Source organism: Monodon monoceros, unplaced genomic scaffold (genome assembly GCF_005190385.1).
Source record: "Monodon monoceros isolate NGI ecotype Baffin Bay Population unplaced genomic scaffold, NGI_Narwhal_1 Super_Scaffold_15, whole genome shotgun sequence".
Lineage (NCBI taxonomy): Eukaryota > Metazoa > Chordata > Mammalia > Artiodactyla > Monodontidae > Monodon > Monodon monoceros.
Window position 1 is genome coordinate 54,279,493 of NW_021703771.1, and position 24,560 is coordinate 54,304,052.

General features: G+C 38.1%; 1 protein-coding gene across 7 annotated transcripts in view; it reads right to left on the bottom strand.

The window, feature by feature from the left end:
- Window positions 1-24,114, bottom strand: part of ECHDC1 (ethylmalonyl-CoA decarboxylase 1) — a 44,722-nt gene extending 20,608 nt beyond the window's left edge. Inside the window, exons 1-5 of one of the 7 annotated variants that reach the window (XM_029223754.1) lie at window positions 17,438-17,885; window positions 16,386-16,476; window positions 12,416-12,463; window positions 8,625-8,846; window positions 5,936-6,078 (exon numbers count right to left, since the gene is read on the bottom strand). In XM_029223754.1, the coding sequence (XP_029079587.1) occupies window positions 5,936-6,078; window positions 8,625-8,844 (363 nt within the window). In that variant the 5' untranslated portion in view covers window positions 8,845-8,846; window positions 12,416-12,463; window positions 16,386-16,476; window positions 17,438-17,885. Of the gene's footprint in view, window positions 1-5,935; window positions 6,079-8,624; window positions 8,847-12,415; window positions 12,464-16,385; window positions 17,172-17,437; window positions 17,886-24,062 lie in introns of those variants that run through there. The other 6 variants (XM_029223753.1, XM_029223755.1, XM_029223757.1 and 3 more) reach the window with 6 other exon arrangements.
- Window positions 24,115-24,560: the final 446 nt, after the last annotated feature.

The window sequence follows — 24,560 nt, forward strand, 5'->3', positions numbered from 1 at the left end:
CACAGAAGAGCTTAGAACAGTGCCTGACATACAGTACCAGAACAAGAATGTTATCTATCATCATTATAATTAATATCAGTAATAGCAATCAGATAATAAGGTATGCTTTGGCTTTAAATGTATCATAGAGATTACACTGCACTAGCCAACATGACCTAGGGAGAAGAAATATTTAATTTATTAAATTTATTCCCCAAAGCTATTGAGCCAACAATGACTAAATGTTCAGGCTTCTTCCTAGGCTACAGGATGAAAATAAGCCAGTGACAGAGAAACCCTGACCTGTGATAGAATAAACTGAAAGAAAGGAACCAATGAAAATCTAGACCTACTCTGATGAATGAAAGTTGGGAGCTTGGAACTTAAACTTAATAAAGGTTTTCAGAGCTGCTGCAGAAGGGGATACTTCCATCCTATCTGGATGATACCCTGAGACCCAACCTTCCTCCTCCAGCTCCTCCTAGAATAACAAAGATGAGACGCACAATGCCCAGCCTAAGTGCCAAAGGGAACTATCAACGTCATATTTACTCTAAACCACATGTATACTGAGTGGAAAAATGCCCAGCCTGTAAACATATCTTATCCTAGAACTGTTAGGGAACCACTGACAGAAATCATCTGCCCTGGCCAGGCAGGGTAATAACTGCTTGAATGAATTATCTCACAACAGGAGGTCCTGATAAGGAAAACAGAACTGACAAGCTACCACCAGCCGGAAGAGAGGCCTAAATGAGGGAGGAGATGCCAGCCCATAATATGTCCTGCCAACCTCCCAGAAATCCTCACGCTGGAAACCATCTTGACTGAGAGATGTATGCGCTGCCAGGAAGTGGACCAAATATGGGCACAAGCAAGACGATTATCCAGAGACAACCTGGAAAGCTAACCCCATTACCATAAAACCTGAGACTACAAGCCACGTGGCAGAGCAGTTCTCCTGGGTTCCTTATACCCGGCTGTTCTCCGCCCAGGCACCCCTTCCTAGTAAAGTCTTTTGCTTTGTCAGTACAGGTGTCTCCTTGGACAATTCAATTCTGAGTGTTAGACAAGAGTCCACTCTTGGGCCCTGGAAGGGGTGCCCCTTACAGTAACATAACCATAAATGAGCCTCTTTTTTTCTCCCTAAGTGCTTGTTGTATATATTAATTTCCTCAAAATACATGGAAGGCTTTCAAGAAAATTATAATAGCTTGTCTACAAATTAATAAGGCTACAATGGAACTGTACAACAGTCATAGCAAAAGCAAAGAAGTTAGACAAGAACTTTGAGGTCGCTGTGGAAATTTAAGCAACAGAGAAATAGGGGGCAACAGATTGGTAGAAAAGTAACAAGGGAGGTCAGCGGACAACGGAGGATATTATCTTCCAGCTAGATTAAGAGTATAAAGGTTTCTAAAACGCCAGACTTTTCCTTGAGGCATTAAACCCATTCACTGCAGAGTAAGCAGGTTTTTATTACCCCAAATCTTGAAGCTTCTAATTGGATTTTGATTATTTCTGCCCTCTGAAAAAAGACTTCTTTTAGTCTGCAGAACATTGGTAGTATCAATTCAAATCTTATAAATGGGTTAATACTTACACTAGATTTTTTCCTATTTTATTCTTTTTTTCTGTCCCATAACTTTTCAGGGCTAACGCTTGTGTTATGCTAATTAATCTCCCTGCCTGGACCTTCTCAACCAAGGATTAACTGCCTAATAGGAACAATTAGAGCTCTTTTCCTGCTCATTAAACAAAGGGTACCAATATGAAACCAACCTCTTAGAAGACCACATACATAAAGAAAAAAAAACTAGAATGACAGATAAGCAAATAAAATGTTGATGACTGTTGATACTATTATGAGTACATGAGGGTATCAACGTATTAGTCTGAGAAGAAAAATATTGCCTGTCATATCACTAAACAAAGGATGTCACAGCCATCAGTCACAGCAGCCACCGCTGATGGTGAGCCCTGAGGGAACTCAGGATGGAAACAAGGAATGCCCCCCATCTAGCAGTCATTAAACTGCAGCCACCCCAACACTGCAGATTTAAGGAAACTCAGGATGAGAAAACACAGAACACTGGCCCCAGATAGCTGAAGTGCCTATCAAAGGAATGATTTCAATGAGCCTAGACTCTTGCACCTCCCTATACATAGAAAAGCAGTAAATTCCTTAACTTGATATATCTGGTTTTCTTTAATTAACAATAATCTTTTGACATTCCGACTACCTGCCCTTTGCTGCAAATACTCCTATATATTCCGGTTCCCCCTCACCTCCTAGGAGCAGTTTCTCAGGGTTATTTGAGATGCTGTCTCCAGGCTTGAAGTCCTAAGAATGTCTGCTGAAAAATACATAACTCTCAACTTTTAGGTCATGCACTTTTTTTCAGTCGACATGTCTACTTTTGTTTATATTTGGTAATTTTCATTAATAAAATATTTTTTCAAAACTGAAAACATACAGTGGCAAAAACATCAACATAATTATCTTTTTTTAAAAAGCCATTTAATAATCACTTTCATGTATCTTATTATAATGAGAAGGGAAAGTAACCCAATTACTAAAATCATCTATTCTACTTATCTCATCATCCTCAGAAGAGCAAATTCACCAAATAAGCAGATGCAATGACGCATTTGCAACAACAAAGAGTAAGTATATTAGATAAAGAAGAGCTTTGTTGAGAGAAAGGCTGTTTATACTTAAAGTCATGTTAAGCATCTCAGAATCTCTCAGCTGTGAGGGACAGATGCGTTTATATGTGCAGCTGTAATTCATAAACATGTATGAGCCTCAAAAGTCCCAAGGCCATTGAAAATTTCAGTTTTACATGTATTTATAGTTACTTCTCAGGCATACAGGAATATGTTCTATATGAGAAATGGAAATAGTTAACAGGAGCTTTATGTAAACTGCTTCCACTTCTTATTAATTTTAAAAATCATCATGTGACAAATACACCATACTTTATAAATATTACTGTGTTTCTTAATATTATCCATAAAGAGAATTTACTCAAATTGTTTATTTCCATGCTATATATTTCCTATAACTATGACTAAGAACGTTTCATAAAAGTACAATAAAAGAACCATCTACACAAAAAAATGCTTTAAATAAAATAAGGTATTTTAAATACCAATCTGGGCTTGAAGCATACACACTGTAAAGCAGAATCACAATTCCAGATTTTTTTTTCTAATGAGACTGGCAGATGTGCATAGCTACAAGGGACGAACACCGGCAGTGTTATTTAAGCATTGGGGTAACACCACCCGAGTTCTCAGCTGTTGATCAAAAGTCAATCTTACTCTACTGCAGGCATTCAAGACCGCAGATTACTTGGAGAATGTCCTTACTGGAAAGAATAAACTTTATTTAGTGATCCCTTACCTGAAGTCTGAATAAAAATGATACATATTTTCCTACATGATTTACATCAGGCTGGCTACATATATGTGAAACAATTAGCATATCTCCACTTTTAGTTTTTACATTTATAGGGAAAAAATTCCTGGCCACATGATCTAGTTAGACAGCAACAACCTTCTAACTAGAAGAAAGCAAAATAACCTTTCACATTTTTAGGGGTGTTTTCCTATCTGACTGTAAGGTCAGGCCACTCAAGATGGCTGTTCTCTGGCTCTCTATACATTCCCTGCTCCACCAGTGCCTGCTTTACCTACACCCTACTCACATGACTGACCTTCCTACATACTTGCCCCAGGCCCCAGCTAGTGACTGTTCCTAACAAAGCGGTGGTGAGGGGTGTGCCCCTCTGCTAGTTTCCCTAGTAACCAATGAGCCAACCTGAGGTTAATTCCCCTTAAAACTGGCAATCTCCCATCTCCCCTTGCCCTTGGAGTGAAGACTGTCCTGCCCTGTCCCACCCACCATCTGCTGCAGATGGTGGGGTGTTGCTCCAGGACCTTGCTTCAGACGCTCCCCCTATCCACTGAACCACTGATGTCTCTGTCACTGACTCTGGGCTCTTTCTTAGGTCTTAAAAGCTAGGCAAATACAGGCCTTGCAGGCCTGCAGGGTGCAGCCCAATGCTGACAACACACCAGACCCACAGTAATCTATTATCTCATTCTACAATATCTTTATAGTATCTTTTGTGAACAAAGTAAAGTGCTTAGCAATACAATTATTCTAGAAATGAAAAATTATAATCAAATGACTTGCAGGTCACATAGTTAATTATCAGTAAAGCCTGGGCAAGAATCCATATATTCAGATCCCCAGCTTTGTGCTCTTGATAGGGACAGATTAAAGGGACAAAGTAGGTGATTAAATAGTTAATCCCACTAGGGGACTGTAAGTAAAGACAAAGCATGGGAGACCCTGTAAGGTAATGATCACTCAAGAAAGCAGGTTTGCTTCACCACAAAACCAAGCAGGCTTGCTTAGCAGCAAAATCATGCAACAGAAGCATGAGACATGCCCCAAACAATAAAATAATGGTGGATTGAGACCCACATCCTGTCCAGTGAGGTCAGTAAGTTAATGATTTCTAGGACATGCTTCTCTGCATACACTGAAAATAAAAATACAAGGAAAAGGTGACATTATACTGAAAGCTGAGATGATTTACCACATTTTAGTATATGTTACTACCTTTTTGCTCATTTCCATTACACCATGACAGCCCCAGTTTGACCATGTAGGGACAAGAAAAATCCCCCACCCGACATGGAGGAGGAACCAATGTTGGAAGCGTGATGTCTACTCAAGAATGAGGAAGAAGGTGGTCATCTCCCCCTCCCCACTTTTCCTTTAATTATAAAACTGTAGCCCACTAAGTTCTCAGGGCAGCACCCTCCTGCCTGCCTGCTTGTAAACCTATAAGCATCCTATTCTAATAAATCATTTCTTATCTATCACTTTGCCTCTTGCTGAATTCTTTCCGATCTGAGACATAAAGAACCAGAGCTCCTCGGAGCCCCCCACCCCGAGATGCATTTCTGCAGTTTCACTCTAACCGTTCAGAGGCATTACAAATTTAAGGCTAGTGCTGCTACAAATTACGGATCATCATGGATGATGATCTTTGAAATAAAAATAATAGCTACCTTTTTCAGACACCATGCTAGTAGGCACTTTATATATATTATCTTAAATCCTCACAATAGCTCTGTGAAATATACAATTCTTATTTATAGATTAGGAAAATAAGACTTAGAAAGAGTAAGTGATTTACCCAATCACTTAGCCAGAAAATGTTGAAACCAGCATTCAAATACAAACCTATCAAAATTTCCAAAAGAGAGATCCTTCCTCATATATTATGCAAATAGAGATCATTATACTACATAGAGTGGTATGAGAGTTGTGCAATAACATTAAAACATTATTACCTACGTACAGCTCACATCTATAATTAAATGGCAACAGATAGTTTTTTTTCTTTTTCTTCTCTCTCTCTCCTCTCTCTCTCTCTCTCACTCTCTCTCTTTTTTTTTTTTTTTCTGCCTAGGGGATGTTAGTGGACAGCTGAATTCAAGAAAAACAGGTTGCTTGGAGGACAGATAATGAGAGATGATTCGGATTCCTTTTCTGTAATCATAATTCAAAAGAAAATTTTTTAACTGTTAGCATTTTTTGAAGTCTACCATGTGCCAAAGCTATGCTAGGTACCTCATGGAAAACTCCTTATCATGAGATGCTAAGGGACTTCCACTTAAAAAATTAAAATCCTTGCTGGCTTTAATAATTAACTTTTTATTGCTAGTCTTCCTGTCCTTCATTTTATTCCTCATTACTTCACACTATTACAAGCTAATCTTTACTTTAAGAAGCAAAACAAAAACTCGGATCCTTGGAAAGCTATTAAAGAAAAGCTGTCATGATAATAACCATATAAGTAGAATATAAGTATCTCAGCCCAGATGTCTGACAAACATGTAGAACCTACTGCATAATTCATACAATACTTGCCTCTGGAGTTCCTAGTGCTTTCACAGCATTCAGATCAGATCCTGAGGAGAAAGTATTTTTTGCTCCGTGGACAATGAGACCTTTCCCCTCTGTCCAATTTTCCAACTCAATCACTTTTTCCAGAAGTTGTAGCATCATAACACCTGCCAGAGGGGAGGGGGAGTCAAAAACACATAAAATATTGGACAAATAGAAATAATTTAGAAACTGTAAGGTGTCAAACAAGACTCTTAGGTCACAAATTTTACAAATATTTACTGAATGTCTATCAAATGCCTATCATGTTGGTACTAAGGAGTATATACGAAAGAGGCAAGCATGACAGTCTCTGCTTTAAAAGTTTACAACTTGATAGTGACCTCTTTCTCTCCCTCTCTCCCTTAATTAAGAAGTCACATAAATATGTGGTTAGGTAGAAAAAATAATGCTGGCCCTAAGTATGAGAAATCTGTACCAGTATAAAATAATCTTTTTGACTTTGTAAAATAAACATAAGAGTTGAAACAGACCTTAAAGAGTATCTGGTTGGCTGATTTTCAAATAAGGGCCTTGAGAGTTGTGTGGTGTGGGGCTAATTCATCATCTCACAACCCAACCCAACCCAACCACCATCATCCAAATCAAAGCAGTTCTGCTTGTATTAGTTTTAAATATTAGGCATCAAATTAATACTTGTTTCTGTTTGAATAAAAAGTTTTACTAATATAAATTATAAATTGTAGCTATTCAGTAGTAAGTTAAAACAAGTATTTATCTAGTCTAAATCTCTAGAGCAGTCTTACCTTTCTAATTTTATTTTTCCTAGGCTAATATAAAAACTGGCTTTTATTCTCTGAACCAGTTGAGGGTATGCAGCTGCACTGTCCAGTAAAGTAGCCACCGCGCACATGTAGTCATTGAGCACTTGAAACATGGCTAGCCTAAACTGAGATGTGCAGTAGTGTGAACAGCTTTGGGCAGGAAAGGCCTCTTTGCAGGAAAGAGCTCTCTACAGGAGGCCCCTTTTCTCTTGTCACTAACCTTAAGCCAGGCACCCCCATCCTCTACTCATCTCTGGCCCTAGCACAACTTTCAGATCTTTTGATCACACAATAGGTTGCCTAACCTGTTGGCTCTTTCCGTAGATCAAAGAAGTAGAAATGAAGAATAAGTAATTAAGACATGACCAGATCTCTTCCCTAGCTTCCCCTTCAGAAATCTCGAGAACAGATCTGTGTGAACAAGATAGCATCTAAAGAAAAATCACAAGAAGTCAACAAGCCTGCACACACTGGGGGATGGCGACAATTCTGACCCCTTATCTCAACGACTGAGATTACTTCCCCTTTTCCCTTTAAAACTTTCATGGCTGAGCAGAATCTTCAGTGGTTTTTGGGGGACAACTGAGTCCAACATCTCCCCAGATTGCCAGCATTCTGATTAAAAGCTACTTTCCTTTCTACCAACATCTCTCTCTTGAGTATTGATTTTTGAGTGGCAAGCAACCAGACCTGATTTGGTAACAGTAGTGTAAAATACATACCAGATTTCAGAGAATTGGTATGAAAAAAGAAAAGAGGAAAATACCTCATTAATAATTTTTGTATCAGTCATTTGTTGAAATATTTTGAGTACACTGGGTTAAATAAAATATGTTATTAAAATTAATTTTACCTTTCTTTTTCCTTTTTAGAAATATGGCTACTAGAAAATTTTAAATTACATATGTAGCTGACACTTGCGTCCTGCATTATACTTCTATTGGTTAACATTAATAGAGACATCTCTGAATTCTGCTGAATGTAAAGAAAAGTCATCTTGTGTTTGAAGACCCACCACTAATAATTTACAAAGTTTACAGTCTACTGAATTATGTGTATAAGTATGATTATATATAGACACAAGAAGCTTTACTGGGATATTTTTGAACCCAATATTTCAAATGCTACTATAAAATATAATTCGCTCCCCCCACAATAAGTATGTAACTAACAAACAGAGATTGCCAAAATCACCTGGAAACACGAGTGCTGGGTAGTCAGGAAGGTAACTCATGAGCTCTTGTGTAACATCACGGTAGGATAATTCAAATTTGAGCTTCGGCAAAAAATTACAAATTATCACAGGTCCTGGACCTTGAGGTCTCTTAAATATAAAATTCTTATATGCCAAGAGCGCTGCCTAGTAAATAGAAGGTATTTACCTGTATCTCAGAGTTAGAAAGGGGCAACAAGTAGGCAAGTGCAGTGTTTTCAGTGATTATTGGAACTACATGGTTAAAATGACAGTCTTATTTCAGTTCATAGAAAAAAAAAATTTAAGCTAAATAATTTTTTTTTCATTTTAGGCTTTTCTCTTTAGGTTTTAAAATCTTTGAAACATCCTTCGCTTTGTCTCCCAGTGACATTAGCTGAACACAAACAAATGAAGTTATTAAGCACTTAAAATTTCAATGGAAAAAATAATCAAGATTAATTTGATGGTTTCCTTTTTACCAACATCCATACTCACGGATTTTTTAAAAACATTAAAATATTCACAATTAGTAAAAGGGTTCCTGGTTCAGGTGATTGTTTTGTTTTGTTTTCTCATGTTCTACAAAGAGTACCATGACTTTCAAGAATTCTTCAACAGATTTAAGGATAAAAGCATGAGATAGCAGGTTAGATTTAGTGTCATTTTTTAACTAACAAAAGAAAGCTCTCTATACCTGAGAAGGCATTCATTTTACTTGGATTGTTCAGAGTAAGAATGCCAATGCCACTGTCCTCCTTCTGAAGGTCAATGGATCCACCAGGAAACTGCTCAAGTTTTCTTTTCACTTCTTCCTCATGGAAGCCATGAGAGGTATTATAAAGTGACAATCCTATTTGATGTAGCAATTTTGTCTTCATAGGGATAGGTGATGTCTTCAAAACATGTCTTGCCATTTCTGGAAAAGAGAGATAAGTATGCAGTAGTCTGGATAAACAGACACTTTTAGAATATTATACATTAATAGGCTTTAGTGAGAGACCTTTCTGTTTATTGGGAGGACTTCCCTACTTCTCAAAACACTCTCTGAGGAGTGTATAGGATTGCTTCCCTTCCCCCCCGCTTCTCAAACCAAAGGATATAAGTTACATTATTTCAGTATATCATCAGGAGATGATGACGTAGTTATAGGGCATTTACTGAGATCCAACACACTAGGAGGATTTAGAAAAATGTTGCTGTTCTGTAGTTAGCACCATCTCCTGCCTTCAGGGAGTCTTCCTCATGACAGCAGTTCTTCTCCCTTTAACTCTAAATCTAAGAATAAATTCAGTCCAGAAGTCCCCTTGGAAACAATCTCTATGCAGAAATGCTACAGAGCAGTTCCAGTCTCTAACAGAAAATTTATTTTCAGCATTATCCTTACCTTATGTAATGCTTTATAGAAAAAGCTGGAATGGGTCCCGAGGAAAGTGGGCAAAGAAATAGGAATGTATGTGTGTGGTTTCTGTATTCCCCAAACTTCTGTCACTCTTCTCACTTTATATAGCTCATCTCTGGGTAATCTCCTATCTGCCCAAATGCTTTTTTGCCCTATGTAAGTACTTTTGTTCACATAAAAAATACGTTCAGAAAATTATACAAATCATAGGTTACAGTTCAATGAATTTTCACAAGGTAAATACATTCAAATAAATAGCACTCAGATCAAGAAACTGAACATGACTCCAAATAAAAATAACAACTATCTTGACTTCTAATACCCAACATTAGCTTGCCTGCTACTGAACTTTATATAAATTGAAAAATATAGTAAATATTCTTTTGTGTCTAGTTTCAACTACGTTTGTGACACCCATTACTATTATTATGTGTAATTAGATTCTAAATAGTCCATTCTTTTCATTGTTGTATTTTATTATATGAATATACCACAATTCATCTATTCTAATGTAAATAGTCATCTGGGTTGTTTCTGGGTTTTGGCATTACAAGTAGAGCTGCTGTGAACATTTTAGTATCTGTCTTTTGGGTCAACAAGTATGCATTTCTGCTGGCTATATCTAGAAATGGAATTAGTGGGTCAGGCAGCAGCTGGCTAAAACTGCTTGCTAAACACTGAAGAATTTTGCAAGTTGCTTTTTAAACCATAGGTAGCTTGAAATTAACCATGGTGAGAGTATTATCAAACTCTACATATCAATCTCTCCCCGCCCCCCCCCACAGCCATTTTCCGGGTACACCACTGGTCATATTGATCACATCTGTTCATTTATTTCACTTTAAAAGATACTGCCTAAGAGTTTTCACATCCACAGCTAGTGAACGTTCCAGTTGTTCCACAACCTTGTTATCACTTGCCAATGTCTTTTTTCCTTTCTTTCCATTTTAGGCATTCTAGAGAGTGGTATATCATTGTGGTATCACTTTGCATTTCTATGATGTCTAATGAAGTCAAGCTCCATTTTCATATGCTTGTTATTTGCATATCATCTTTTATAAAGTGCCTCTTCAAGTTTTCTTGCTCATTTTTTTGCCTTTTTAGTACTAATTTGTTGGAATTCTTTTATTCATTTGCCTACAGTTTTTATTAAAACTCATAAGACAACAAATTCTACATTTCCATCTCTAGTTGAGACCTTATGCCCAAGTACTCCTAAATCAAACAAAAATCTACTTCTTACTCCTCACCTCTAGATGTACCACAGGTTTCTCAAAATCACTGTTTAAACCTAACTCACACTTTTAAAACCTGTAACTACTTTATTCCTTCCCTTAACTATCCACAGTATCCTCAACCCAGAAAGCCACAGCAGAAAATCCAATCTCCTTCCCCACCTTCATTTCTCATATGCAACCTTTTTTATTTTTCTCATCCTTTACTTCTTCTATGACTAACATAGTTCAAACCTATGTACCTGGATAAATACAGTGGTCACCAATTAGTTGTATACTACACCTTAAAATCAGAGCTATCTTTCTACTGTATGCCCCCAGAAGTACAAATCTTCATATACATTTTCAAAGAAATTGAAAAGATTTAAAATTAGTCCTTCTCAGGACTTGAACATGAACCTAAAAAAATGAACCTGAAGGGGAAATAAAGTGATTAAGGTGGGAAAATTTAGGTCTATGGGAAATGAAAGGGATGGGGGGGGGAAATACAATGTTTTTACTAATTAAAAAGTACGAAATAGTTATGAAAAAACACAAGGATTTTGGAGGCTTCCTAAAGTATCAACTAAATATAAGTATCAAGTTCTCTCAAGATTCTCTTAGCTAGCAGAGGAAATCTACACTAAAAATTTCAGGAGTTATTGAGAAATTACAAGCAATGGGGCTAGAAATAAATTAAATTAGCAAAACTTATATTCTCAGGACAAGATATATATGTATATTTATATGTATGCTCACAACTCCAGCAATGTGCAAAAAAGCCCTCTCATCCCCAACCACTGTTCCTTCTTTTTCATCTCCCCTTTCACTATCCCTAGATTCAAGTTCAGTGATCAAAGTCTGTGGGAAAAATAAGGTCAAAATATATCATTCAAAATGAGTTTGGAAGCCTTCCTTGCTTTTTAAAAGACAAATTGCAAAAAACATACATAATAACTAGATTAGCAATTAAGATAAATCTTTTAAAACAGGACAGTATTCTTTCTTGGATTATTTAAAGTAAATAGCTTCATTCTAAGAATAAAAAATGGTTGAATAGTTTCTTTGCATAAAAGTCATTAAGTAAATTACACCATGTGTATATAGGTTTTTATAGCCAAGAAGTTCAAAGGACTGGGATCCTAGTATATAAACATACATGCATATGATAAGAGCATTTGGTAAGATATAATTGGTAACAATTCAATTGGTATTTATTGAGTTCCTATTTAGTGATCTCCCCTTTGCTAACTAGCTATTTCAGAGAGAAAAAAAAAGTATTTTTAGTTTTATCAAAGAAACAAAATACATACACACTCAGCAATAATGTTCAACTCTCTAGTTGAAAATAGAACAAAATCCCTCATTTTATTAAGCTCTATTAGAGACCTGCATCAAATTTAAAATATAGCCATAACTTCATAGAAGAATTTTTTTCTCTTCACCAATAAACTTTTATCACGAAGTCTAAGAATTTTCTATAGGCAGAAATGGATCCAAAGACATTAAATCAGTGCATGGGATTATACTTTATTTCCCTTCATTCTTTCCAAGTTTTAACATTCTAAGCAGAAGTAGAACAAAAATCAAGCACCATCCTAGTTCTGCTGAGGAGTAACCAAAGAAAAAAGTAAACTCAGATCAGCTCTTTTTTTGCAGTGTCTTGTGGCCAAAATATTGGCAGAGGGCTCTACTTTCAAAACACTTTCATCTTACATATTTCCAGAGTATCAGTTCTTCACCTGATTATGTTAGCACTAATCTATTAGAATGAAAATTATATAGTCCCACTACCCTCCCAAAACAAATCTAGAAAACAGACAAACAGAAAATAGGGCCCACATTTCCATTTTACAAGTAATGAAAGCTTACCTTTATGTGAAGCTTTCCTCTAGAGAGTGACCTGCTTACTGTCAAATTCTGAAACAACAGGAAAGCTCTTGAAGTTCTCACTCTGCTTTTTCTCCAAATAAATACATGTAATTTTTTAAAACAAATTATCAATTTATAAAAACCTTTAAAACTTGAGACAGTATTTTAGGTAACTAAATAGCTGCCTAGAATCACAAGTCTTTTGAATAGACAAGAACATACTTTACATAAAGGCTATCGGATGAAATCAAAACATTTATGAGGTTATATGAAACTGTGCGACACTACTATTCATGTATTACTTCTACAAAAGATTGCTTTCATTTACTTACTTTGAAATCAGGTTGTATTACAGTTAGCCAGAATGAAAATAAATGTAGACATGAAGAATGAAGAAAGCTAACCTAACATACTTTTGAAAAAGTTAGGTTTCAGAATGAATGTGTTGTAGTTCTTAACCTAAGTAATGGATACACAGGTATTTCTTTTTGTTGTTGCCTTTCTTTAAACTCTTCTTATGCTCTTTTCACTATATGCATGTATGCTACATTTCTCACTAAACATTTTTTTAACTGAAGGATATCATTCCAAATTTAGAGGGGATGGTCTCTACCTTTGCCAGTAATCTCTCCCAACCTTCTAAACTGCCAATTTCAAGACTAGTTTTCTAAATACTCTGTTTTTTGCATAGAAGATATTTAATAAAGAACACAAATATTGCCATTGGTGGCCACATAAGTGTCTGAAGGTTCTGGCAGGTCTGACAACTGAGCAAGTGTTCTTATTAAAGGTAATGATATTTCTTAAAAATTGATGTACAACCAGAAACCAGATAAGAAAGAATTAGAGATGAAGCTCCTCCCTCCAGTAAATTCAAAAACTCTTATGGGTAGGGACCACATCTTATTCATGGCTTTAGCATACAGAGCTTTACATTTAATATTTGCGGTACTAAATGATACCTAACGTGGTTATTACCATACAGGGATTACTGTACCTAACCATCATTTCCCAAACTAAATAAAAGATCTCTATTTGCCAGACAGAAAAAGTTTATTTCATTGTTGGAATTCTAGGAAATGCAAGTCCAGGATATGTAGCTCCAAGCGCTTAAGGGTATTACAGTCAGCCAGAGAAGGAGATCTCCTTTTCACTGGCCCCTGGTCAGTTTGATCCAGGACCACCACTCCACCGTCAGTCCTAGCTTAGGAGCCCCTGCTCCTTTTCACAAAACAGACAAGAGCTTTGGGTCTGATATTTTTTTTCTTTTCATGTTTACAAATTGGGTTTGCATACAACACAATCTCTATTGGATCATTAATGAAAATACTAACACTTTTTAAGAAATGATGGTAAGTAATAGATAACAAAACATCGCTCTACCTATTTATAATGTCTGTGGTTGGTAATACATATTTTACAAGGGTCTGGTTAGTAGTATTCTTCATACTTTAACTATATAACCAGATTTCCCTCACAAGGGTTAGGACTAGCCTGTTACATTCTCTAACTTTCTAGGAATGAAAGGCAATTTACCCAGTGAGTACTGAGGTTAAGACCATGTCACAACTAAGACCTGGTGCAACCAAAATAAATAAAAATTAATTTTAAAAGAGACCTAGTAACTGTTCGTGGCAAATTTAAATGGGGAACCCATGACTTGACCTATTTTGCCCTACCTTCCCCACTCCTCCTTCAAAGGAAGATGCTATCGGTTTTGAGCCAACAACATTCAAAGTACCACAGCTTTCTGTAGAAGGCAACAGAGTGAAACTGTTTCCATTGGCACTGCTGCCACTTTGGATTTCTTTGTTCTCATCTCCCTCCTTTCCTCCTTTTCCTCTCTACTGGGTTCTCTCTCTCTCTCCTCTCTTTCTTTTTCAGCTTGTGTGGTACATGGAAGCAGGGGCTGCCTTTATCTTCGGAAGGCATCTGAAGAAGGTTAAAGGCAGTAGGGCTCAGGGTTCCTTAGGCCTGCTTCTAGTCTAAGAAAAATAAGCTCTCAAGGTCACCTGCCAGATCAGTTCACAAAACTGAGAGGTCTACATAGAGGGTCAGAGCCAAACACAATATGACCAGGCTTGCTTTTGCCTAGAATATGCTCTATGCACGTTTTGCCCCTGGGGATAAGTCATATATAGAAGAGACCACTCAATGGAAAATTCAGTTGGGGCAGAGGTCTCTTCCACATTGACCATGACTTCAGTATAAAAGAATTGTGCCAAAGAAACTTGATGAGAACTTAAATGGCTATTTAAAAAAATAAATAAATTTCCCTGTTTTCCATAGTATTCTGTTTAGGGAAAAGAATAAGGAGTTAAACTAGAAAATAAGAAGGGGTAAGGCTTATAAAATCATTAGCATTTTTAAGTATTATGAAGGGATAATAGATTCAATAAACGTTATCTTCTTTCATTGTAAGGAGTCTGTCTGTTCTGTCTTCACACACTTCCCTACCTCCACTAACCAAAACAAGGGCAATTAGTATAGACATCATCAGATCTGTATCTCCTCATACTTAAATCATTACAAATTTAAATATTCATGTTACTAATATTTTTGCCTCATTGGACAACTTTGATATGCTGATTTTTCCATGGAAACCTTATAATAAAAACCTCATTATCCTTTTTCTCTATTGATTCCATATTTTTTTTCTTTCCCCCCCTCACTCTTGTCCCCCTTCCACTAACTCTCCTTTCTTTTCTCTCCTCCCCTCATATCCCCTTGTCTGTGCCACACACTAGTACCAGAGAAACTCAAGGGCACTGCTTAAGCCTATTAGGTTTGCTGATCTCAAGTTTAGGGATCCAATTCTTGACATTTGAAATAGCCTATTATGGATACTTTCATCCCAATTCTAAACTCAGAGATTAAATTAAACAATAGTTCAGTACTTAGAAGATGACAAGGTATAAACCACTATTAAACTACCATATTATCTGAAAGTATAAGTGAACAAACAAGGGCTGAGATTCTGGTCTTTTATAAGCATGTAGTTAAGCAATCGGCATTTTGGATTTGTCCCAGGATCAGAGGCAACGAAAAGGTTTGGAGGCATTTTTGATTTTATAAATTTTCTTCAGAACAAAAAGTATGTTTAAAACTCATCCTGCAGGATGCTTTGCTGTCCTACCACAAGTAGAGTCAGCCCAGCTGAACAAGCTTACAACCGTACCATGGGAAAAGGAAAAGAGAAGAGAGCCCTGTGTACATCTGAGATCAAAGGTTTCACTTTCTCCAATTTTGTTTTAAAGTTCTTCAAAGGTGATCAAATAGCTCCCTTCCCTGCACAGGATCTAAGCTAGCTGTTCTCTTAGAAGGCATAACCCGTTTTACCATGTGCTGAAACTGCTAAATCTAGACAATAAACACAAACGCATACTTAGTAAGAAAACAATTAGCTTAACGCAGGGAGTAAACAAAAAATCAAAACTATTCTACTTTAGACTGTCAGTATATGACCTGTTTTTCGTATTTTAGTTTGGTTTTAGGCTGTCATTTATTATCCTACCTTTCAAGTTTAATCACGTGCCACACATACCCTTCTTCCTCTCAGCCGACATGAACTTCTTTCAGTTTTTCAAATCCTTCAGGTGTTCTCTTCATTCCAAGCCTCTGAATATGTGCTTCCCCCACCCATTACACTTTTTTCTTCCTCACAGTAACTCCAAGTCGTCTCCTTTAATACTCTAAACTATACAAAATACTTTTACTATCTGTTCTCACAATATTTATATCCTTTATTAACCCTCAATCACGCTTTCCTGTAATTACTTCTTTAACCAAATCTTCCCACTAGATTTAGTTGCAAGAGGACATTTGCAGTGCCTAGTACAGTACTTGACAAATAACATTCACCAGTAATAATTTGGCACACAATGCCTGAGAATCCATAATGCCATACAAGGCTTAAGAAGCTGTCCACAAACCAACTCTACCTACCCTGTTTATCATTCCCACCACTCACCCTGTTTCGGTTCCATTCTTCCTTGCAAGCTGGTCTGTCTTCTTGGAATCCTGATCACTGCCTGTGCCCCAACTAATGGAGATCTGCTCACCTTTCAGATCAGACCAATAAAATATCAAGAAAAGATGTTCTGTTTTATTACCACGCTCCTTCCTCCCCCAGCAGATTTCACAGTTATATGTGTGTGTAGCGTTAAAAGGATTAATGAGGCTCAAAAGAATTCTAGAATGAAAGAACATTTACCAAAAATGAGTTAGTCATTTTTGTTGTTGTTGAAAAGTTGGCTGCATGAAACGAAGGATGCAAATTTTACTTAAGCAAGATAATTTAATACAGGTAGTGAGAAGGACAATTACAGAGTTCCCAGGGAACATTACCTACTGTTGAAATCAATTGCTAGGCCCAAAATAGAGCTGTTCCTGCCACGGGTGCCACATCAGCAAACCAAAACTTAGACAACCTCCATTAAATAACTTTCTATATAAAGGCTTTATCCTTCCTGTGAGCACTCACTCACTTAGCATTTGGCCCAACTCGTTTGGAATCAGGCTGTTCCTATTGGAACTGTGCTGGTATTTGACCTGCAGACTGTTTACGAATTTTCTTTTGCTCTAGGAAAAAAACCTGAGAAGGGCTTCCCTGGTGGCGCAGTAGTTGAGAATCTACCTGCCAATGCAGGGGACACAGGTTCGATCCCTGGTCTGGGAAGATCCCACATGCCGCGGAGCAGCTAGGCCCGTGAGCCACAACTACTGAGCCTGCGCATCTGGAGCCTGTGCTCCGCAACAAGAGAGGCCGGGATAGTGAGAGGCCTGCGCACTGCGATGAAGAGTGGCCCCTGCTTGCCGCAACTAGAGAAAGCCCTCGTACAGAAACGAAGACCCAACACAGCCAAAAATAAAAATAAATAAATAAATAAAATTAAAAAAACAAACAAACAAACAAACAAAAAAAACTTGAGAAATGAGATCCCAGTAAGCTACATGTTGGAGTTCGCCCCCTGCCCTTTCAGGGACTCTGGACAGTATTATATTTAAAAATTGCAGTCCTACCTCATGCACGTTTCAAACGAAGAAAGAAAGACGTGTCTTCTGAGGTCTCTCTTTCCCCTCCTCCAGTTTTCTTTGTCTCAGGCCCTGCCTCCAGTGCCAGCTTCCTCCTTCCCTTCTCCAAGACGGGTACTAACACGGTTCAGATAGTGGGAGTCTCTGCAATAGGCCTTTTTTTAGGCCTTCTGAGAGATACCCACTCTTCCCTCCTTAACTTCCTCTGCCCCCTATTCATTTATTAGGCCAAGACTTTTTAGAAAAGTATCATGCTGGGATTTCTTTCTCCCCATAAAGGAAATAATAATTCTAGAATTTGACAGTAGATAAATAAGCCTTCAATATACAATGGAATATTACTCAGCCATAAAAAGAAACGAAATTGAGCTATTTGTAATGAGGTGGATAGACCTAGAGTCTGTCATACAGAGTGAAGTAAGTCAGAAAGAGAAAGACAAATACCGTATGCTAACACATATATATGGAATCTAAGAAAAAAAATGTCATAAAGAACCTAGGGGTAAGACAGGAATAAAGACACAGACCTACTAGAGAACGGACTTGAGGATATGGGGAGGGGGAAGGGTGAGCTGTGACAAAGCGAGAGAGAGGCATGGACATATATACACTACCAAACGTAAAATAGATAGCTAGTGGGAAGCAGCCGCATAGCACAGGGAGATCAGCTCTGTGGTTGTGACCACCTAGAGGGGTGGGATAGGGAGGGTGGGAGGGAAGGAGACACAAGAGGGAAGAGATATGGGAATATATGTATATGTATAACTGATTCATTTTGTTATAAAGCAGAAACTAACACACCATTGTAAAGCAATTATACCCCAATAAAGATGTTAAAAAAAAATAAGCCTTCAAAGCAATAAACTCATTCCTTGTAATACCCCTATTTGACCTGTGAGAAAACCCAAGGGCAGGGATGGAGCTTTGTCCAGAACCTCTGAACAATAAATAACACCGTTATCCCTCAGTACCCTATTGTTCCTAATCCCTACAAGCTACTGACATCCATTCCTACTGAGATCAAATTTTTCGATAAACTCTTCTATTCTCTACTTTGTTATACTATGTAGATAATCTGTTTCTCTGCCCCCCTTCTCAAATTTCTTCACAGAAAAACAGCATCCACCTGTTAAAATGTTTGACCTTAAGGGGATGTAATGTCTCCAAAGAAAAACTGCAGTTTGCTCAAACCCAGGTTCAATATTTAGGACACCTGATCTCGAGGACAGTGGAATGCATTCTTTAACAGGTATGCAGAAATTTCTAAAAAGACAAGAGGACTCCAAAAAGACAGCTCTAAGAGGATCCTTACAGTACGCAATTAAACAGGTTAACTTAGTCCATCTGCCAGAAATACAATTTGGATCCAAATACTCTCTTTGAGTTTTGTACCAGGCTATAAGATCTCTGTGTCTGTATGTATGTGATGTGCGTCCATATATGTGTTATAGATATGTGTTCTTTTTATACCTCCAGATGGTATTGCCAAAATTAATTTATAAAAACAGTTCTATTTAACTGGCCTAAAAAAATTAAGTACTTATATAAATTAAATTATCAGAAATATAAGTGAAACTCAAACAGATGCTTTTGTGGTTCATGTGATCTGGGAAAATATCTGGCATTAAAGCTAGTTTAAATTTGTTAGTCTAATTGAAACAGGCATGTCTTCAGAGTTAACAGCATTAAATATAATACTTTTATTCTACTTGGGTTTACTAGTCAAATAAGTTCATGTTATCTCTGTTGCAAGTTTGTTAGAAAAAAAATTTGCTTGAGTTGATGGCTGACTTTGTCTAATGTCTCATAAAATTTTTGTGAGTAATTTAAACATAAATGTTGGGAACAAATAATTCAGATAGATGAAAATGGGGTAAGAGTCTTTAGGTACAACAATTATGTTTTATGATATGTGTCCTTAAAAAAAATAGCATACTCAAATCTTTATTGAATGTCTGGATCATTCTCCAAACATGATAAATTACTAGAACATTAATTACTGAACACAGATCTATTGCTTTTGGCTTTCTATTTTAGAGAAACCAAAGATAAATTTTTGTCTTTTAGTAACCATGTCTTGTGTCACACTGAAAGACTATACTATTTAAAATGGCATATACCTTTGGAAACTAGAAAATACATTTATAAATTTGCTAGTCTAAAATTGCTTACTTCTTAGTTTTCACTAGAAATCAAAGTTTCTAAGGGTTATATATTCTGATTAATAAATATGATTAAAGCTACTAGAAATGATAAGGAAAACATTGCTGTATGCAAAGGAAGTAGTTTTGTCCTAAAGTAAAATAGTTGCCAGAATAAAAAGGAAAGGATAAGACAAAATCTGAATGTAAATAGAGAACTGTAGAAGGGTTTGTGAAACAAGAATCTTTTGAAAGAAATTTTATATGCAATAAAGTAGGATAAGATTAAATATACTTGCTATAAGGGTTTTAAAAAGTAAGCTTTAATATCAATAGTGTACTTATGTAAAACTGGAACTTAATTTTCTTTCAGCTGCTAAAAGGACATGGTTTGCTTGGGCTATTGGTCTGCTCCTGATAAGAGATTGTGAAAGGTTTTTCCTTACTTTTTTGTGTTTTATCAAAATTATTTCCTGTGCTTTTCTAAAAAGCTGTCTTTTTTATAAAGAAGAGCTAAGGGTTTGGTTTTTTTTGTTTTGCAGCTATGTAACCTTCTCTATTTGTCTTTTGAAATCTTTTTGTCATTTTGATTAAATAGATACTTGGTGTTTTGTAATCTTCAGTAATCTTATTTGGTCAAATGTCCAAAACCTTTTGATATTTTTGAAACACTTCCCCAAAATCAAACTCTAAATTAAGTCATTTTGACCTGAAAATAACTTTGGGAATCTCCAGAGACTTGTTCTCTCTTCTTATAAAAAGGGAGATGTTAATCAGGTTTATCTGATATGTCAGATTATATGGGAAGCTTTGTCAAATAAATGATGATAAACTTTCTTAGGTTATGTTGTATACGTGAATGTTATTAAATGTTCTAGAGATTGTATGAAAATTCCTATGATTCTGATGTGTCCTGGCATAATGTTATCAGCCATGATTTTAAAGATGTAGTCACAGAAATAACCAAATTGACTTGTCAACTACATTATAATGAACCTTCATCAGATCTTTAATCATTACTATTTTTAAGTCTTTTGTCAGTTATAGACAGTTGTTGTTTTACTCTGGTGCTTTTGCAAATATCATTTCTAGTACCTTTCATCACAGAAAAGATCCTGACAAATACTCTTGAAGGCAGGTGTTAGATAACTGTAAGCTATTACACAGAACTAGATTTAAAGGGCCTTTTTCTTTCTCTCCTTTAAGAAAATGTATCTTTGGGCTTCCCTGGTGGCGCAGTGGTTGAGAGTCCGCCTGCCGATGCAGGGGACACGGGTTCGTGTCCCGGTCTGGGAAGATCCCACGTGCCGCGGAGCGGCTGGGCCTGTGAGCCATGGCCGCTGAGCCTGCATGTCCGGAGCCTGTACTCCACAACGGGAGAGGCCACAGCAGTGAGAGGCCCGTGTACCGCATAAAAAAAAAAAAAAAAAAAAGAAAACGTATCTTTGTAACAAAGGTTAAAATATTTATTTTTTTTCTCCCGTCCTGATCCCTCCAGAATTCAAAAACTTAAGTATGTTTTTCATGACAATATGTGTACTTGCATAAATTCAATGAAAATCTGTTCTCCTCATAACAAGACACAACTGGAAATATTGGCTATATTGCCAAGGCTTTGGCTGGATTATCATATTCAAGAAAGACGTACATAGACAGATATGACCAGACAGCTTTAAGGAACTTCTCAAAAATAATAAATAAATCAGCCTAGTACCTTGCTTACAAGATTCCAGCAAAACAATTTTGATAAAGAGCTTATATGGTCAATCACCATTCTTGCTGCATTTATGTAAATAATCAAACCAAGTTTAATACCAACAAATTAGTTTTACTATGATTATCTTTGATAAAAGTGAGGACAATCATAGAGAGAAAAATCATGTTTGCACTTACGTAGCTATTAAGTTCTAGTCCTATCAATTATCTCCAAGGTTTTGTCATATACCTGCACATTGGACTGGATCCTAAATTCTTCTAGTCTCCAATAATGTCTGGCTACTCCTCTCCAGACTAATGTTTTCAATTTTCTTCCACTCTTCTGATTTGAAATCAGTAAGAACAAAGACTGCCTTGAATCCTCTTGGAAGGGACTATACCAGGTCCTCCTCACTACCTAGAAGGCAGCCAAACTTCAGGGACTCGAACCTTGAGTACACATCTCACAGCTAGAGAAGACCGCACCTGACATGTGGTCCTACACAAACACTGGAAACCTCCAAATCGAAATGACTAGGAAGAAAAGCAGCTGACAACGGAGGCATACAGCTTTCCAAAGATGACCTGACCAGGCCTGTATACCCTTTTTCTCACTGTTGCTTTTTTTTTTAATCTCTCTCTCTTTAACAGAAAGACGATGCCCTTGTTTCTATTTCCCAAATCCTCTTCTTTTGATTATGGCCTTTCAGAAACTACCTCATCATGACCCCATAACAAATCAGTCTTTTCACCTGCCTTTTGGTTTTTTTTTAAGAGTTAGAAGGTTTAGAATTCACTGAAGTCTTTCTTTCATCTGGATTATTAACTGTTTCGGGATTCTTACCTAGATTCACGGTCTTTGAATTTGCAACCTTACAGGCTGTCTTACTGGATAACACACTTGGTTCTAAACAGCTCTTTTGGGATAACAATACTATTTTAATACGTCTTTGAAGTTCTGCTGTTTTTGCAAAGAGCTCATAAGCTATTGCTCCATACTTATTCCTGCCCTGTCTTCCCAATATGCTCAGTTAATTCTTTCAGTTTGTGCTGTTGCTGTATTCACTGTTCTATTTTCTCTTCAATACAAAACAGAAGCCTCCCATTGATCCATTTTACTAAACCTTCATGGCCACCTTGAGTGGGAACTTCCAGGAGGCATACATGACTCCACGTCTGCCGCTGTAGGAAGGGCCTTTTTTCCCTCAGGTCCGAGTAAGTGCCAAAGAAAACATGATTAGAGCAGCAGAAACTCAACTGCATGGAAGAATCGAGGAGAAAGAGCACTGGTTGCAACAAGTCTCACCTGACCCTCCATGATTTGTTCAGCTGGCTACCCGCAGGCCTAAGGTCCTAGTTTAGGCCATCATAAAATTTGGAGTTATGTTACTTTTTTTTTTTTTTTTTTTTTGCGGTACGCGGGCCTCTCACTGCTGTGGCCTCTCCCGTTGCAGAGCACAGGCTCTGGACATGCAGGCTCAGCGGCCATGGCTCACGGGCCCAGCCGCTCCGTGGCATGTGGGATCTTCCCGGACAGGGGCACGAACCCGCGTCCCCTAGCATCGGCAGGCGGACTCTCAACCACTGTACCACCAGGGAAGCCCTGGAGTTATGTTACTTTTAATTCCGGTTTGTATAACTATTTTAAGTTCTGTATTTTGTTTCCTGTAACACCTTTGTAAAACTGATGTGTCCAACAGGTAATGCTGGCTCAACATTTCAAAATGATCAGAATGGTCTGCAACGCTTATGACACACTTTAGATGGTAAGTGCCTGAGATTTCTCCCTCCTACTCCTCGTTACTTGAACATGACCTCAGTCGTTTCCAATCTGTGCACTTTCCCTTTAAGGTGGGACACAACACCCAGGAAAAGTCCTGGCACCAAGGGACAAAGGCCACTTTAGATGGAAAACCTGACTCTTGATCAGCGATGCTTTCAGAGAAAAGCAGAAAATGTCAAACTGAATAGAGGAAACCTCATTTAAAATAGCTGGGAGTCCAGAAGGGGGAACCCTCACACACTACCACAGGAAGCATCAACTACTCCCGTTAATTACATACTCCAACAGGAAAGCATCATTCACAGACCTACTAGGAGGGAAGATTTCCTGTTCACCCAGCAACTTTGCCTAGGAGGAACCATCACCACCTGAACTCTCACTTTCTACCAGGGGACTTTCTTCAGAACAACCCCTCCCAACTTCCTCCTTTTTCTCTGTAACAGAATGGGCCTCTCCTTTGCTGAACTTATCTATGGGTTTTCCTACAGTTCGCTTGTCTCGAATTGCAATTCCTCTGCTATTCCCAAATAAGCCCATTTTGCTGGTAAAATAAACGGCTGTTTTACTTTTATCTTAAAAGCTTCATGCCTTCCACCTTATTTTGCATGTCTCCAAAAGGAGACTGCCCACTTCATGTCAATGTGAACTTAAACTGTATCACCTAAATTATTTTCTTTAGTCGTTTTTTTTTTTTTTAACACTGCTGAGAAGAGGGCCTGGAAAGTATTCAGCATTTAAATTAGTGCACTGAAATCAGGTCTCCCTATTCTTTTGAAAACGTTTATGTCAGCTGTTTCTCCACTCTCCCAGGAAAGTTCGACTCATCTTTTCCTATCACCCTCCCCTCACCTGGCAAAGGGCAGCGGGCCTGCGGGGCGGCTTCACACGGACCGCGCCGCCGAACCCCCGCGGGTCGCCGTCTGGAATCCCTGTGGAGAAACACTAAAGTCCGTTACGCAGAGACAGCTAGTGCCCTCTCCTAGACGGTACTTACTTAAAGTGAAGCCCCTACGGCCACAAGGTCCCGCAGCTCCCAGAAGCGCCGACTTCCCCTTCCGCCCCGCCGCGCCCCCCCTTCCGCTCCGCCCAGATCCTCTTCCGTTTCCCCGCCCCCGACTCCGCACCGCCCGCTGCCTTCCGATCTTCCCTGGCCCGCTACCTATGTTACGCGTCGGCTCTTTCTCCCGGCGACCCTGTGCCGCTCCAGGGCGGGCATCCCAGACCCAGAAGCCCCCGTTGTTGGCCGGGTGCTCGTGTCGTGAGCGAGCCCTGAAAGCGGGCTCCTATCTGCCGAGCTTCGCGACGCAGGGCCGGGGCTGGTGCCCGGAAGCCCCGAAGTCCTGCGCTGTTTCAGGCTCCTGTGTAAACGTGGAAAGAGTGAAGGAGAAGGACCAGTTTAGGAGAATTTCGAAACGGGAGGGGAGAGGAAGTTATCTAGGCTGTGCCTTCTTACACATGTCATCTGTGTTATTGAGTGGAGAGAAGGCATTTT